Source organism: Haplochromis burtoni, unplaced genomic scaffold (genome assembly GCF_018398535.1).
Source record: "Haplochromis burtoni strain Fernald_Lab_line unplaced genomic scaffold, NCSU_Asbu1 Contig_115, whole genome shotgun sequence".
NCBI classification, from domain to species: domain Eukaryota; kingdom Metazoa; phylum Chordata; class Actinopteri; order Cichliformes; family Cichlidae; genus Haplochromis; species Haplochromis burtoni.
The window spans coordinates 1,757,024-1,772,422 of record NW_024582476.1 but is presented as its reverse complement, the minus strand read 5'-3'; the positions used below and the strand labels follow the sequence as shown (position 1 = coordinate 1,772,422).

Genomic DNA, 15,399 nt, shown 5'->3' with positions numbered 1-15,399 from the left:
GAATGGTGAGGAACCAGTGATGGACATTAGATCGACTGTAAAATTGACATGCAGTGGTTCACACTAAAGCAAGAACACCACCATTATTTCATGCGGCTACCATATCGGCGCCAGCTGCAGTCTCAAGGCTGGAGCTGAACATAACAAACAATTTCTCCCCTGATAACAAACTGTGTCTAGACTCTTTGTTCCAAACGCCCTTGTACGCTTATCTCCAAGGCCGAGTCGGACGGCAGGTCTGGGCCCGGCGCTGGATGAATAGCTGCAGGGCAGGATGGCTGTGTCTGGATCGGCTTACTTCTCACCCCTTACCCACCCCTGTTGCTTGTCACATGCTTCATGATGTTGTGATGTGGACATTTATGTGCTCTATGTGCAGAGGAGTTTTTTTGTTTTCTGTTCTCATGCTGTCCCCCCATAGGAGCCCAGCATGAGTAGAGGTCTCTTTTTTCCCCTCCTCGTCTTGCCCATTGTATTGTACATTTCAGTGTTTTTCTCCGACCTGTCTCCCCATGTGATGTCTGTGTTGTGTATGTAAGGTCGGGGGGGGGGACCCATTTCTCTGCAGGGCAACTTGTATGTGACAAATAAAGGCTTTCTTGACTTGACTTGACTAGATAATCCAGCATATTGTTAATGGCTGCAGTTTGCCAAAGTGTAAATAATACGCTAGATTGAGGCGTCCTGTCCTTTTTGACAGACAGAATAATAAACACCTTTGTCTGACTATTTTTTTCCATTTCCAGGTTAATGTGACCTCCCCGGCCAACTCAGCACCTCAGCCATCTCCAGTAGCGTCACCGACACCTGCTCAGGCTCCATCAGTGGCAGCAGCAGCACCTGTGTTGGAGCAGCACAGAGACACCGACAGCCCTGGAACTATACGTCCATTCCCATCTATCACAGAGTTCATCGAGGACCCCAGTGCCAAGCTTGGGACCCCTGAACGCATCCCTACACCACCCAAAGCCCCAATTACAGATCTCCTTAACCCTAAGGACACTAACCTCATCCGTCCCCCCAGCACTTCTCCTCTGGAGTCAGAGGTAGAGGAGGAGCATGAAAATACCCGCTTGGTGTCCATCGAGGAGTTCCTGACACAGGACCAAGACCCAGTGTACTGCAGGAGGCAACAGGTCAGCCTTGTTTTAACTGGGTTATTGCTGTTTACTACAAAATTAAATGTAACATGTACTCTAAGTGTCTGTTTATTGAATCTGATTATAGTTTAGGTATTCAGAGGTGCACCTAACTTCAGTGTAGATTATACACTGGTGAAATCAGATTTGAAGGAATAAGGCATTTAAAGGATATTGCTCTGCCATTGCAACCCTACATTACCCACAAAGACACTCAACAGTCAACATCTTAGCCTGAGATTCTGTTGTATTACTCAAGAAGTCGTAGGCTACAGATATTTTTTATACTCCAAACTTGTGGAGACTGAAGAAGTCACTTGGATGAGTGGTGAAACGTTTCTTCCATTGAAAACACTTTGTGCAAATGAACAGAATCAACTTTTTGAGATTTCCTTATCTGGATGATTGAGCATGCATCAAGACTCACAACTTGTAGTTTCCATAACCAACCAATAGAAAGTGTTTCATATATGCAGACTTTAAAATAAACAGGACGTGTACCTGGAGGTGACGGAGTTAAAGGTGCTAAGATGTTTTTGTGAGTGGCCAGAATATACAAGATTGGATATATGTCTATCAGACGGAGGTGGGATTGTTGTGGAGACAAGGCTGAGGTAGCTTGGACATGTGCAGAGGAGGGATAGTGGACATATTGGACAAAAGATGTTAAAGATGGAGCTGCCAGGTAGGAGAAAATGAGGAAGACCAAGATGATGTTCATGGATGTGGCTAAAGAGGACACGAAGAGGGTGGCTGGTGTGACAGAAGAGGATAGTAGGTGTAGGGTGAAATGGAGGCAGGTGATCTGTTGTGGTGAGCCCTAAAGGGAGTTGCAGAAAGTAGAAGAACAACATCAACTCTCAACATGTCAAGTTTTTTGTTTTACGCACTTATTAAGAAGCCCTAAATAATTAAAAGTTAATAAATTGGCTGCAAATTTAAGACCATATTGAACATATTGATTGATGCGTTGATGCATGGAGCCAAGGCCATATAAACACCTTCCATGCTCTAGTCTTGTATATACAATCATTTGCGCCCTTTCAAGCTGTGATGCATAGATATTATTTCATTCTGTGCATGATGTAATGTTTCCTCAGAGTTATGTCAGAGGGATTGTTGAACCTCCCAGTGACTACCATGCAGACAACAGCCACTCAGATCTGTCAGACATCCTGGAAGAAGAGGAAGAGGACTTTTACTCTGACCACCTCGGTGAAGTACAGGCAAGGGGATGCACAATTGGAGCTAACAGGGTAAAGAAATTATTTCGTACTATGACCGCAGCTATACACATGCTTGTTTGCAGAGATACTTTCCAAGTTCTGCTTTTTAAATAAAACATGCTTCTTTTAATTTTTCTTCCAGAGTTTAGTTCTCATTTTGAGGCCTTGTTTCTTCTGTTGGAATCATGATTGTGTCTGATTGTGATTCTTGGTTTTTTCCTTCCTCTTTCATTTCTCTTCCTTCTTCATGATGGTGTTCTCATCCGTTTTGTCTGCACTTGCTTTATTTTCACTGAACATTATAATGTTCCATCCTACCTTCACCGAACCAATCTTGTATGAATAAAACTGTGGCCCTTGCAGTTGTGTAAGTCGGAGGCTCCAGACAGTGATGAGGAAGTTCTTGAAAAGATCCTTAAGTTGCCTCCTTATGTCTACCCCAACAAGCAGCTGTTCAGCATCCCCGAGATGACAGAGGAGGAGGACAGCAGTCAAGAAGAGCATTTAAGTCGCCGCAGCCAGCATCAGCCACAGCTCACCCACCTCCACTCCAGAAACCCAGAACACCTCCATCCTGGCCCTCCACATCACCCTAACCCACACCCACAAATCCCCCCTCACCATCACCACCTCAACCAGGAACCCAGATCCCTAATTAAAGAGCCTTTACCCAAACACGGGGCCTTGCAGGTCAAGCCTAAGACACAGCACAGAGTACACTATGCAGAAACGGTGGACACCGTCAGTTATCCGGAAGCAGAAGACACAAGTTTATATGAGGGTCCTGCCAACAGACGGGTCTCTGCCCGCTGTCCTCCTCGGCCAACCCACACTAGCAAAGACAAAACACTGCTTCGAGGGCTAGGTGACCGCCTTAGGAGGGAGGCCATGCTCAGGAGTCAGATGGCCGTTGCCGCTGCGGCCAACCCCGGTGATGGCCCTACCCCACCAAGACCCTACCCAGTCAGCAAAACAGTACGAACTATGAAGTCACCCATTAGTCCTGGGGTGGAGATTGATGTTGAGTACGGTACAGATGACAATGAGGAGCCTGTGGAATATACTCCTAGGGAGGTGGTGGTGCAGCAGATGAGCTCTGAATGGTGGGTAGAGGGGGCCCAAATGGAGCACAGCAGACCTCCTCAGCGCCGAGGGCCGAAGGCTGATCCGCTGGTAAATGTTGGTCCGCTGGTGTGCCGTCCCAGACCCATCCTCTCCTCTGTAGTTGTGCTAATCAACCCTTGAGCTCTTTAGAGGAAAACTCATAACCCTTCCACTCAATAGACTTTGCCAATACATGGCTACACACAATACATTGCTACCGAGTGGATTCAGCTAATGTTCCCCCTCTGCGTGACTGCACTCATTCCTGCTGCTTTCCTATTCTCCTGCACATTGAAACCCCATCTCTGTGTTTTAAACTAGTCCAGACTGCCTTGTCTTGCATTCGTTTACAGTCAGTGTGCTTTGATGCGTGGGTGTGCGTCTGCTAATACTGCTGCAGTGCAAGAAAATAATATGCTTATGTTGCGTGCATGTAGAATACCCTGGAGTGTGTTATATATTAGATGTGACTCTGATCTCTGCTCCAATAAGAAACAGTTTAATAATTTTCCTCTCCTCCCATGTAGTGCTTAAACATCATACCTCATATTTCTTTTCTCTTTTTTGATTCTTGAGCAGGAGGTCAGCCAGATCCCTCCAGCTGAAGCACGTCCATCATGGAGAGGCCAAGCAGAGCTTTCCTGTAAACCCGCATGCTTGCAGGCTAGGAATCTCAAAGGTCAGAGGCCTTTTCCCCTTTCGTGTTTGTGCTTCCCCTCTTTCTCATTACTTTCTCTTTTCTTAACCGAAAACAGTGGGTGTGAGACGGTGCTGACACACCTGTGGTTTCTGTTGGCAAACCTCCCCCTCTGTCACATGGAGGTAGTCAGATTAGCACCTTGTGTAGGAAGGAGGGGGTGGGGTGGGGGTTTAGGGAGAAGGAGGTGCTGTAGCTGCAGTGGAGTGAAGTGAGAGAGAGAGAGGCCGCTAAGCTGAGAACCGGCTTAACCTAAAGTGGCTTGTCATGACAGGAGGAAGTGACAGACATTAAAATAGTAACCTCGATTAGCCAGCAGAGAAATGGCTCGCAGTTTGGACGTACACACCCCTCTGCTTTTCTCTTCTTTCCTCCAGATCTCGTCTCACTTGCTTCCCATTGTTGATTCAACAAGTTGCCCTTTGAGTTAGCAAACCTGGCTGTTCTGATAAATACACAGTTGACTGCACACATATATGCGCAAGTGAACACGTGCACAGATAAGAGGAAGGGCTTAGGGAGAAGTTCTGTTCTATCTACTAGAAAATCAGTGAGGATGTGAAAGTGTGCGAGTCGTCTGCCCGTGACTCTTGCCACAGATGGGCTGATTCTCTCTAATGAGATAGAGAACGCATCTCTTGAGTGCAGCTTAAAGCCTCACTACAGCTCTTCAAATTTGTCTCTTGCTGTCACATAGGCTTCAGTGGCAGTGCTTTTAATCACACTGCTGGAATCTTTTGTGCAATAGTGCGTATCTGTTGCCTGCTTTGCGTAGTTTGCACTGTATTAAAAGCACCTCTAAAATTATACTAGGACTGTTTTTTACATGTTAGGTTTGGTCTGCAAGTAAAGGTGTTGAAAGTTAAACTGGAGAGTGGGTCAGACACCTTATTCCACAGTTGGAGTTTGTGAGCGTGTGCACGTTTGTCAAATGGCTCACACAGCTTAGGATCAGTGGTTTAGCTTGATTACCTCTTTTAAGGACATGCCAGTGCTAGGCGAACGCTGCTCATGGCAACGCAGTTGGTGGGCAGTGGGGGAGGTGCAAGCTTGCAGTTCTATTTGCAGAATTCACTGCAAGCTAAGCACGGCTGCTCTGCAAACTCTGTTGTGTTGAAATAGCCAATATTATAATAGTAAGAGAGAATTGCATCTTAATACCTATAAAATAAATTGCATGGGATTAAAGGGAAATACTTCCACAAAGTAACTAATTCAGAATAAGAGTTATGTACACTGTTGGTATCATTTAATGATACAAGTGTGCGGTTGACTCCCTTGTCCCGTGGAGCGAGCTGAATTATCTGCAGCTCAACGTGACAAAGACCAAAGAATTGATTGTGGACTTTAGAAAGACCAGGAAACCTGTGACCCAGTTTCAATCCAGGGGGTCGATATGGACACTGTGGAGGATTATAAATGCCTCGTAGTACACATAGATAATAAACTGGACTGGGTTAAAAGCACCACTGCACTCTACAGGAAGGTCCAAGTGTCATCTCTATTTTCTGAGCTGGCTGAAGTCTTTCAACAACTGTTTTTATGAGTCTGTTGTGGCCAGTGCCATCTAGAAAGCTTTAGCATGTCGGGGGAGCAGATTGAGGATCGCAGATGCCAACAGACTGATTGGCCATAATGTTGTGGGGATGGAGCTGGACTCCCTTAAGGTGTCGGATAGGCGGATGTTGTCCAAGATAAGGACAATACTAGGCAAGACCTCTCAACCACTCCAGAAGGTGCTGGCCAGTCATAGGAGCACGTTCAGTGAGAGACTGAGATTACCCAAATACAACACTGAACAACACAGGAAATTGTTCGCGCCTATGCATATCTCCCTGTACTCCTCCATCTAATGCAATAGTTACACCCTTTGCACATACTCTACAGTAAAATAACAAAGTTTTACAGAATATATTTAATCTGTATTATTCTGGATATTTATAACTATTTGTATATATTAGAGCTATTTTTTATATTTCTAACTATGTAATACATTGTATTATTTTATTTAGTTCAGTCTTTTACTGTTGTTATTGTCTTGGAGCAACTGTAACCACATAATTTCCTTATGGATTAATAAAGTTTTATGATTCTGATATCAGTCCTGTGTGAAATGCTTGTTGCAAATTCTAATCATTTGTGTGTGTGTGTGTGTGTGCAGGTGGTGTGGAATCACCAAAGACGAAAGGAGACAATGACATACGCATCTTTGTGGCCCTCTTTTCATATGACCCTGCCAGTATGTCACCCAATCCTGACGCTGCTGAGGAGGAGCTTCCCTTCAGCGAAGGACAAATCATCAAAGTATGTCCACACACTGCTCAGGCCCTGATGGCTCAGCATGTTCTGATTTCACAGCATTCCTGTTTTAGACATGCAGCTCAATCTGCATGTTTGTATAGTTGCCAGGGTTGCTGTGGGTTATTCACAAGCCTTAAAGCCTTCTTTGTTATCATCCCCATTAGTTTAGGTTATGGTTACATGAGCTAAGACGCTGTGGAGCATTAACCAAAAAACTGCTGGCCTTCTTGTCTTGCAAGAGAGTGACAGAAATCTGCATACTGAAATAGTGGAAACCACAGATTAAAGTAATTATCACGCTGCTGAAGGTTTCATAACAAGAAGTGATTATGGCTTTAATGAGGCCTGAATGTAATTCATCCTTTTAACATTGTTTGGTTTTTATCTTTATTTGCAAAGATTTGAAAATGTATTTTAAAAGGGCTGATTTTGATTTTGGTTGTGCAAATTGTAGCTCAGAGGATAATGCAGCTTGCACATTAGAGGGACATTTAATGCACCCATTTCATTCTGGAGTATTAATGTAATGCTGACCTGTATAAAATCTATATGCCATCAGTTAAAACAAATCATTTTAGTTGATACATTTCCTCCTCCTTCAGGTTTATGGAGATAAAGATGCAGATGGGTTCTATCGAGGAGAGTCAGGCGGTTGTCTGGGCTATGTGCCATGTAACATGGTGTCTGAGATCCAAGTGGAGGATGAGGAGACCCGGCAGCAGCTGCTGCAGCAGGGCTTCTTATCCACAGCAGCTTCCATAGAGAAGATAGGTATGTGACTGTGTTAGTCAGACATTTTCCCCCAACACAGCAGTATTAGTTCTGTTGTTTTGCCATTTAAAGGTGATTTGGTTGTCTGTTACTGATGATGTAAATGCTAATACTTTACTCATTATATCATTCCTGTTCATGTTTGAGTGGGAAGTGAAAATGGCAGCACAATTGTTGCAAAACTTCAATGTTTTGAAAAGTGACTTTAAAATATCCGTCATTTTCAATCCTTCTGTTGATGTCTTCATTTTCTGGAGAACATCTGACAGTTGGTTTTAAGTTGATTTAAAATTGGCCCAAAATATTGAATATGTTCTTATGTTCTTTCTGCTAATAAGGTAATAGTAACCATTGCAGGAGTCTAAAAATGAAATGGGAGGCAAAGTCTCTGTGGCAAGCAACCGAACAGAATCAAGCTAACACTTTGCTTCTGTTTCCTGCTTTGTACCCAGAGCTGTGCTGTTGCAGATGGTTTAACCTTTTCACTTCCACTTGTCACTGCTGTGTCAGCTGCTCACTGGCTCTCATGTGTTAAATAGCTCTCCACTGGCTTTTCATTGTCTACTTTATGTGGTCTGCTGCTCTCAAAAATTACATCTGTGTTTCTTTTTTTTATTATTATTATTATTTGGTTTTCCTTTCTAAAACTCCATTAAGGCACTCGCACACACGCACAGCTTCCACGTCGCCCCGTTCCACCGCCGAAACCGAGACGATCCAAGAAAGGTGTGTCTCGCTGCAGATTGCGGCCCCCCGCTTCTCTCCTTTATCCTCCCTTCTGGTTTGCTTCTTTTTCTGTCTCTTTCACTTTAGATTTTGCTCTTTCAGTTTGCTGCCTGCCATTCAGCAACTGGGGCATGGGGGATTTTTAAACCAGCTACTCAAGTAATGAATTCAGACAGCTTCCTAGAATTGTGGGCAAATACTTCCATTATGAATGGAGTATCTGTCGAGTAGTTTCGTACTTTACAATTAAAGCCAAGTATTTAAAGGCTGTTTATGCTACCATCTCTCCACAGGTTAAGTGTGCAACAGCTTTTCAAAAGTTCAAAGACACATACATGAGTCCTGTCATTGGCTATGCATGTAATACACGGATATAGTAGCAGGATGTTGCCATGTGTTGCTAATTCATTAAGAACCTCAAAGAAGGTTTTTGTCTCCTGCTCCTGTGTCACAGTTGAATTACATGGTCACCTACAGATCACTTTGTTGAAACATCCATTCCCCTCTGCGCTCCACCTGTGACTTTGCGTGCTGCCTGTGTGATGACCTGCAGGATTATTTTCAGACAGTGCCTTGTGTCATTCTGTGACTCTTCCTGTACTCTTTTCCCTTCACCCCGTCTCTTCCAGTCAAGTCTGCAGACATCTGCGAGGAGAGTGTAAACTCCTCCAGTCAAGGTTTGTAGCTCTGCCCGCCTCCGTTTGCACCTGCATGATCAGGTGACTGTTTCAGTGTGCCCTGGAGGACAGCATGCCTTTACCTGCTGCTGCAGCTGGAGTTATTTTCTGTTATTTTCTATTTTCTTTTTGTTTTGTTTTTTTTAATGGTTGTAAACATGAGAACTGTATTCAGAGTTGCTGATCATGTCGCCTTCATTCATCCTTTTTAGAGTACGTTTGACTCTTGGCCTTTAAACCCATTAAAAGTAAGGAACACTAACAATAAATCCATCTTCTTTGAGTTGAAAATGCATCAAATGCAGGGGAAATCATCTGCTTGCAAGGGGCAGCCAATCAGAAGAGGGAGGGTGAAAGGAGTTAAAAGCAGCTTGTTTCAGCCAATGGTTGAACTGAGAGGCTCCACTGATTCCCAGTGTGTGAGCAACTGTGGATCATACAAAGATTAAATATCACATAATAGTTACTCTTTAACGGCTTATCATTAACCCTTAGTTATAAAGGTCAAACAGTCCCTTCTGTCCCTTCTTTTCATCTAATAACATCCATTTGTCTCCATTTTTGCTAACAGTGTTGCAGAGTAATTTACTCTCCCCACCTCAGGATAAATATTTGCTCCGACTTATGTTTAATGGGGCAGCACAGTTCAGGCTGCCATCACCTTTTTCATGAATTACAAATGCTAACTCTCTCTGCTAATCTTCTGTTCTTGTTGTTCTGATGTGACTTTCCTTCAGCTGAGCATGATGCTGAGCGAGTCGAATGTACGTACACGATCAGTTTATTGGAAATGCCCATTTTCAGGACTCTGTACTAAAAAAAGTGTTTGTCCACCCACCCCCCTTTCTCATTGGCTGACAGATCCCAGCCAGGTGGATCCCTCAGCCACTGCAGCTGTGGGGAAGCCAGCCCCAGGAGCCCGAAGGATGGTCGCCATCTTTGATTATGACCCACGAGAGAGCTCCCCCAACACCGACATAGAGGTTAGGACTGCAGATGCTTTCTTTTTGCTTTATGGGGCTGAAATGTTTGCTGATTACCTGCTCTGTTTGTTATGCCCCTGTCCAGGCTGAGCTGACCTTCAGTGCTGGAGATATCATACATGTGTTTGGTGACATGGACGAAGATGGCTTCTTCTACGTAAGTCTGAAAATGACTAGGAGATCCGACATGACTGCAATATTATGTGGCTCTTAAAACGTTTAACTTTACTTTGCTTAAAACTTAACTTTACTGGCTGTAGCTGTACCACTTATAAAATACCTTTGTAGTAGAGAGTGCATTTCATCAAATTACCACCTTCTCTTTCAGGGTGACTTAAATGGCCACAGAGGCCTCGTCCCCTCCAACTTCCTGCAGGCCGTCCCAGATGATGCTCCTGTGCAGCCTGCACCTGAACCCAAGAAAGAGTCACAGGTAGCTTTGAAACTGTGGGCAATGGCCTGACCTACATGGTTACAAGTCACTGACATCCCAGATTTCTGTGTTTCTTTTTGTTATCACTCACAAGTATGTCTAATTTCTGGTTGTTGAGTTTGTTGTTTCTTTAAACCTGTTTTGTTTCATTAATTCTGCTCTGTCACATTTCTTTCATCTCACTGTTTCCTGCATGGCCTTTTCCAGAAGCAAAAACGTTCTGTACACTTTGAGACTTGATCGTAAGTGTTTCTAGGCGATCAACGCTCTCGCTGTCTGTTTACTTCCTCCTTAAAACCTTCTCAACCCGTAGCTGTACACTGCTTCTGTGATCCTGCCCCTAAATGTGAACCACAGGATGAGTTGAAATCTTTCTTCCTCTGTGTCTCCCTGTTACTGTTTCCTTTATCAAATATTAATTCTAATAGAAGAAATGATGAGCCCATGTTGTGTAAATGAACTTCAACAGTGTTTTGCTTTGCTGCTTTTTAAACTCTTGATTTACTTTTTTCCTAGGATGCTTGGACGTCTTCCACAGAGCCACAAGAATCTGGGCCATCAACACTAGAAGAATCTTTGCCCCCTCAAACTGAACCTGCTTGCCCCGCCATGACAGAGCACACAGATCTACAACCCCAATTGGCACCCACTGCAAGCCCCACGTTAGACCTGGACCCTGCTCTGGGCCCAGCTGTAGTGAAGGCCTCAGACCCCCGTCCTGTGGACAGCCCTGCACAGGCCGAATCTTCTGTGCAAGGAAAGAAGAAAAAAGGTTTTTTCTCCAAAGGCAAGAAGCTGTTCAAAAAGCTGGGATCCAGCAAGAAAGAATGACAAACTTTGGACATCTGACACACAACACTTGTGTCACATTAAAAGCACTTTTTCTGTAACTGTAATTCTCAGTTGGTAGTCGGTGCAGTTAGCAGCTATCAGATCTAATAATTGATGCTTTAACTGTCAGTAGTTCTACATTTGCCTTAGAGCACTGCTAGACCAGCTGTTAAATATAGAATACCCTAAAACACCCAACGGCATCACAAGAGCATGTATAGATGCATGTTGAAGTGAGCAATTACTTCCTAATAATCTGAGCATTTGCAAAATTTCAACTCATTGGAGGCTTTAAAGCCGTTTGAATCTCCTTTAGGACTGACTTTATTTAGAACAGTCAATACGGAACAGAGAAGACGTCATCCCAACTCAGAGACAGCTAATGAAGTGTTAGCTTTAATGCTCATGTACTGGTGCCACTTTATTTATTATTTGAAACAAACAGACAGAGGCAGCACGCCGTCTCTTCCTCTGTGTCATTATTAAGAATGCACTATCTATCCTGAATGGATGCTTCTCTCTGTGTTTCTTGTCTTTAAGAGTATTTATACATTACTTTGTACAGAACATGATATTTATTTGTATCGGATTCCTGCCCTAACAGTGGTCACACCGCATGAAGTGGCATCGGGGCGTAAAATTAGAGGTTTAGAGCTGTCAGAGACAGCAAGGATCCACTTTGGTATGTGTAGTTTAGAGCTAAGACATCGTGGCATTTGTGGTTAACAGTCCTGACTGTTTGTTGGCGTTCAATGTAAAGAATGTGAAGGGTTCTCCTTCTTTGGCGTGTGTGTGTGTGTGTGTGTGGATGAAGCCACACAATCGCTGGTGAGACTGAAAACAGTTGCCTTTCTCAGACATTAATACAGGAACTCTTGATGGCTGTGTCAACAGTCATAACTGACCTAACTGTTACTTGTTTGCCATCTGTGTGTGAGTGTTAGTGTGCAGAAATGAGCAGTAGCCAACAGAGCTGCAACTGAATGAAGTATTTGTTGATTAATCGGTCAGTCATTTAGTTTAAAACCAGGGGGATGCCCGTTAGATCCCTGCAGCTCAGTGCGACTCCAAAAGAAGAGAAGAAGAGTCAGTGATTATGTTTGAGAAGCTAAACTAGAATAAACTCATGTGTGACCCCTTTCAGCCCACTTCCTGCTTTGTGTCTGTGGGACTAACCTGTATATGAGGAGGCAGGTGCTTGAAAAATAAATAGATTTTGAACTTAATTTCCCTGTATTTGGGGGTTGAGCCATCATATGCCATGCATGGTGGCTCAACTGGGTTTTGACACAAACAGCTTCAACATCTCTCAGTGTGAAAACGTCATGATTAATCAACAATTGCTTTACTGTTGCAGCTCTGCTTAATCTGTAGTCCCAAATGAAAACTGTGAAAATATTGTAGCTGGTCATAGATACTGAGCAGTGTTAGCCTGTGGGGTGTGGTGATGTTTGAATGTGGCACACAGAGCAGCACTTTCTTAGAACAGCGTTTAAAATGAGCAGTTTTCAGTCATTGCTGTGGTGGTTAGCTGCACTACTGTAATGTGATAGACTCTGCAATAAGTTGTTGATGTGTGTTTAGTTTTGCCTCCTCGTGTAAATGGAGTCACATAACTGTAGTCAATTTGAATGGTGTTACGTGATCCCTCTTCAGCCCACACAGCGTTTTTCTGTTCGCACATTTGCATCACAATACTGTCAAAGTTTCTTCAAAAAGTAGAGCTTGAGCAATGGCGGCTCTTGCGTTTGACTGCAGGAGAACAAACACAGAGCCGTGCTGACACACACACACACACAGGGCTGTTAGGTAGCTTCTCAGGTTTTCACACCTTTCCTTTTCCATGCTGAGCGTGTGGTTGTTGAAAAAGCAACAGGAGATGCCAAAATGTTCGGTGCTTTCCCTGGTTTACTAGCGCTGGCTTGAAGGCCTGTGTGGCAGGTGGAGTGAAGGCTCAAGCTGGAGGCACGTTATTTATTTTCTTTTTCTTTTCTTTAATGTGATGAATGTTTGAATTTTGTCAGTGTTAAAATAAAGGGAGCATGATGATGCCAAGAATTAAAAAAAAAAAAAAAAGACAGGGGCTGGATTGACACTTTAGATGTGAAGTAGCCGGGACAGAGGCAAGAGCGAGGCTGTACTGTCTGATTTCTTCATGTGTTTCTTTTTTTTTTAAGAATCAAAACAAGGGCGGATGCTTAACAGTTGCCGAAATGTACAGCAACCATTTGTACTTGTGTTGGATTTGACGGCCTTTAATGCACAATTATTTCTCTACCTGCTGAGTAGTAACATAGGCATCCCCCTCCCCCTCCATATGTTGTAGGACCCCTGTAGGCAGTATTTTAGCTCAGCTGATCATATTTAGCCTTACACGAAGACCTTGTTTAGTCTTAATCTGTTGTTTACAGGATGTTTATTGATTGCATGCATACTAATGTTATACCCATGTTTGGCCTTATTTATGTTGCTGTCACATTCTCCGTCTTTGCGGGCTCCCTCGTGAATTGTAGATGGTGGATGCAGCGGGAGATGGAGCTGTAGGAGCTGTCTGTATATACTGAACAGTGTTGGGACTATTTTCATACAGTGCAGATTTTTTTTTGTAATCTTTCCTGAGCTGCATTTATTCATTCATTCATTTGTTTGAAACCAGTGTAAGATTTACCTTTTTATATTATATATAAATATATATATATAAATGTTTTTATTACCCATTTTTGGAAGCTCGTGTGTAAATATTTTTTGTTAATATTGTTTTTCAGATTTCTTTTTCTTATGCATGCCCAGGCAGTGTTGATGGAGGAACGGTGTATGAAGATGTTAGAACTAAAAGGATTAAAATTGTGACGGTTTCTTTCAAAATGGATCTTTTTACAGCAATAAATTATGTATATTTTCACAGAAAACACCTGTGTGTGTCATGTGTGGTAATTTGAAAAAGAAGCTGAAACACAAGGTCCCGATTTTTGAATGTTTATCTTTATTTCATATCAGCAGATCATACATTGCACATGTGGTAGGTGAAACAGATGAGATCTAAAGCGGAAAAAGAGTTGCAAGCTTTGCTCTGTGCCGCACGCTGCCCATGTGAACAAACTGCTGCAACACTCTGGGCAGAGCGTGGCCGTGCGAGACAAAGCAGCTTCCTCTTTTGCAACTTCCTGCGCGGGGCGCCATGTCGGGCCTCTGCTCTCCCTGAAGCCAACAGTACACTCATCCATAAAGTAGGAAACACTACACTGTGGCGAGGAGTTTAGTAGTGCTTTCTACTTTATGGATGACTGCACTGTACATCCACCGCTCCTCTTCCATCTTCTGTCTTCTCCCACTTCTCTGTTCTTTGTGCACCTGCTCTGGCAGCTGCGCACACACACACATACACACTAACACACACCAACCACCCCTCCCTTCCCCTCCCCCGCCCCTTGACAGATAGACCGACCTGAAACCTCTGTGCTTAACAGCTCAGCAGCCCTTGCTCATGCTCAACCAGAAAAAGCACACTTCCTGATTCCTCTTGAAACACTTGCGTGCCTTCTGTTTCCACGCAATTATTTCAAATTCATCAGATGTCTGGTTACATTTCTGAAGAACAAACTAAAAAAATGTAAAAAAAACCAAAAAAAAACAACCCTGTGAGGCAAAAATTAGTTGTTCTTTTTGTTTTGTTTTTGGAGCAAACTGCCAGAGGAAGCGCTATCTTGAGGAAGCCATTTTAGCAGCCATGAGTAAGCTTTTCTGTCTGAGCTGTTCTCTTCGATCAGGAGGCGTTTAAAATAAGTCCACCAATAACACACGACAGCTCTGATCACATTGAAATGGGACCGGACAGAAAGATCCGAAAGACACGTTTAAGAATTTCAATCATAGTCTCAAAGAAAAACTTTGCAAAACCTTTAAGTTTTAAATACAAATGTGTTTCCTCAGTAATCTAAGCCAACCTCTGAACAGAGGCTGCTTGCCTAGAAGTCAAATCAAAGAAGTACAGAATGAACAAAATGAAAACTGTAAATGTTGGTTTGCTTTCCACATCTGACACACAAAAATCATTTACAAAAAAAAAAGATTTCAAATATAAACAATTCAAACAGTTCTAGCATTAATCAAAGCATGTCAACCATTAACACTTTACCTCGACCTTTCCTTTTTTGTTTTGTTTCCTGTCTCTCTGTTCTGAACGCTGATTGTCCTGTGGCCCCACAGGTGTCTTCTGCCTGTCTGAGGAGGGGATGATGAAGAAGAAGAAGAAGTCGTCTCCTTTTGAACCCTCCACAGTCACGTGATGTAACCACAGGAAGAGGTTTAACAGTCACAGGCGCTCTCTTTCTCTTCTTCCGTCTTAACTCTGCCTACTGCAGACGCCTTTTTTAAAAAAAGCCGACAGCAGTTGGACAATGAGCCCACCGTGACATGAGCAACACACACTACACCGTCCCTGGTTGCTTTTAACAAATATGTTTCTCTTAATCCACATCGAGCTGGGAAACGAGGTCAAATTAAAGCATAAC

At 43.3% G+C, this 15,399-nt stretch overlaps 1 protein-coding gene across 1 annotated transcript in view; it reads left to right on the top strand.

Moving 5' to 3' along the window:
• LOC102307016 (peripheral-type benzodiazepine receptor-associated protein 1) overlaps positions 1-13,797 on the top strand; it is an 83,633-nt gene extending 69,836 nt beyond the window's left edge. The window contains exons 24-36 of the mRNA XM_014335541.2: positions 747-1,136; positions 2,240-2,395; positions 2,729-3,538; positions 4,049-4,148; positions 6,328-6,470; positions 7,070-7,238; positions 7,896-7,964; positions 8,594-8,641; positions 9,379-9,405; positions 9,503-9,624; positions 9,710-9,781; positions 9,953-10,057; positions 10,574-13,797. Of these exons, the coding sequence (XP_014191027.1) occupies positions 747-1,136; positions 2,240-2,395; positions 2,729-3,538; positions 4,049-4,148; positions 6,328-6,470; positions 7,070-7,238; positions 7,896-7,964; positions 8,594-8,641; positions 9,379-9,405; positions 9,503-9,624; positions 9,710-9,781; positions 9,953-10,057; positions 10,574-10,888 (2,526 nt within the window). The 3' untranslated portion in view covers positions 10,889-13,797. The remainder of the gene's footprint in view (positions 1-746; positions 1,137-2,239; positions 2,396-2,728; positions 3,539-4,048; positions 4,149-6,327; positions 6,471-7,069; positions 7,239-7,895; positions 7,965-8,593; positions 8,642-9,378; positions 9,406-9,502; positions 9,625-9,709; positions 9,782-9,952; positions 10,058-10,573) is intronic.
• Positions 13,798-15,399: the final 1,602 nt, after the last annotated feature.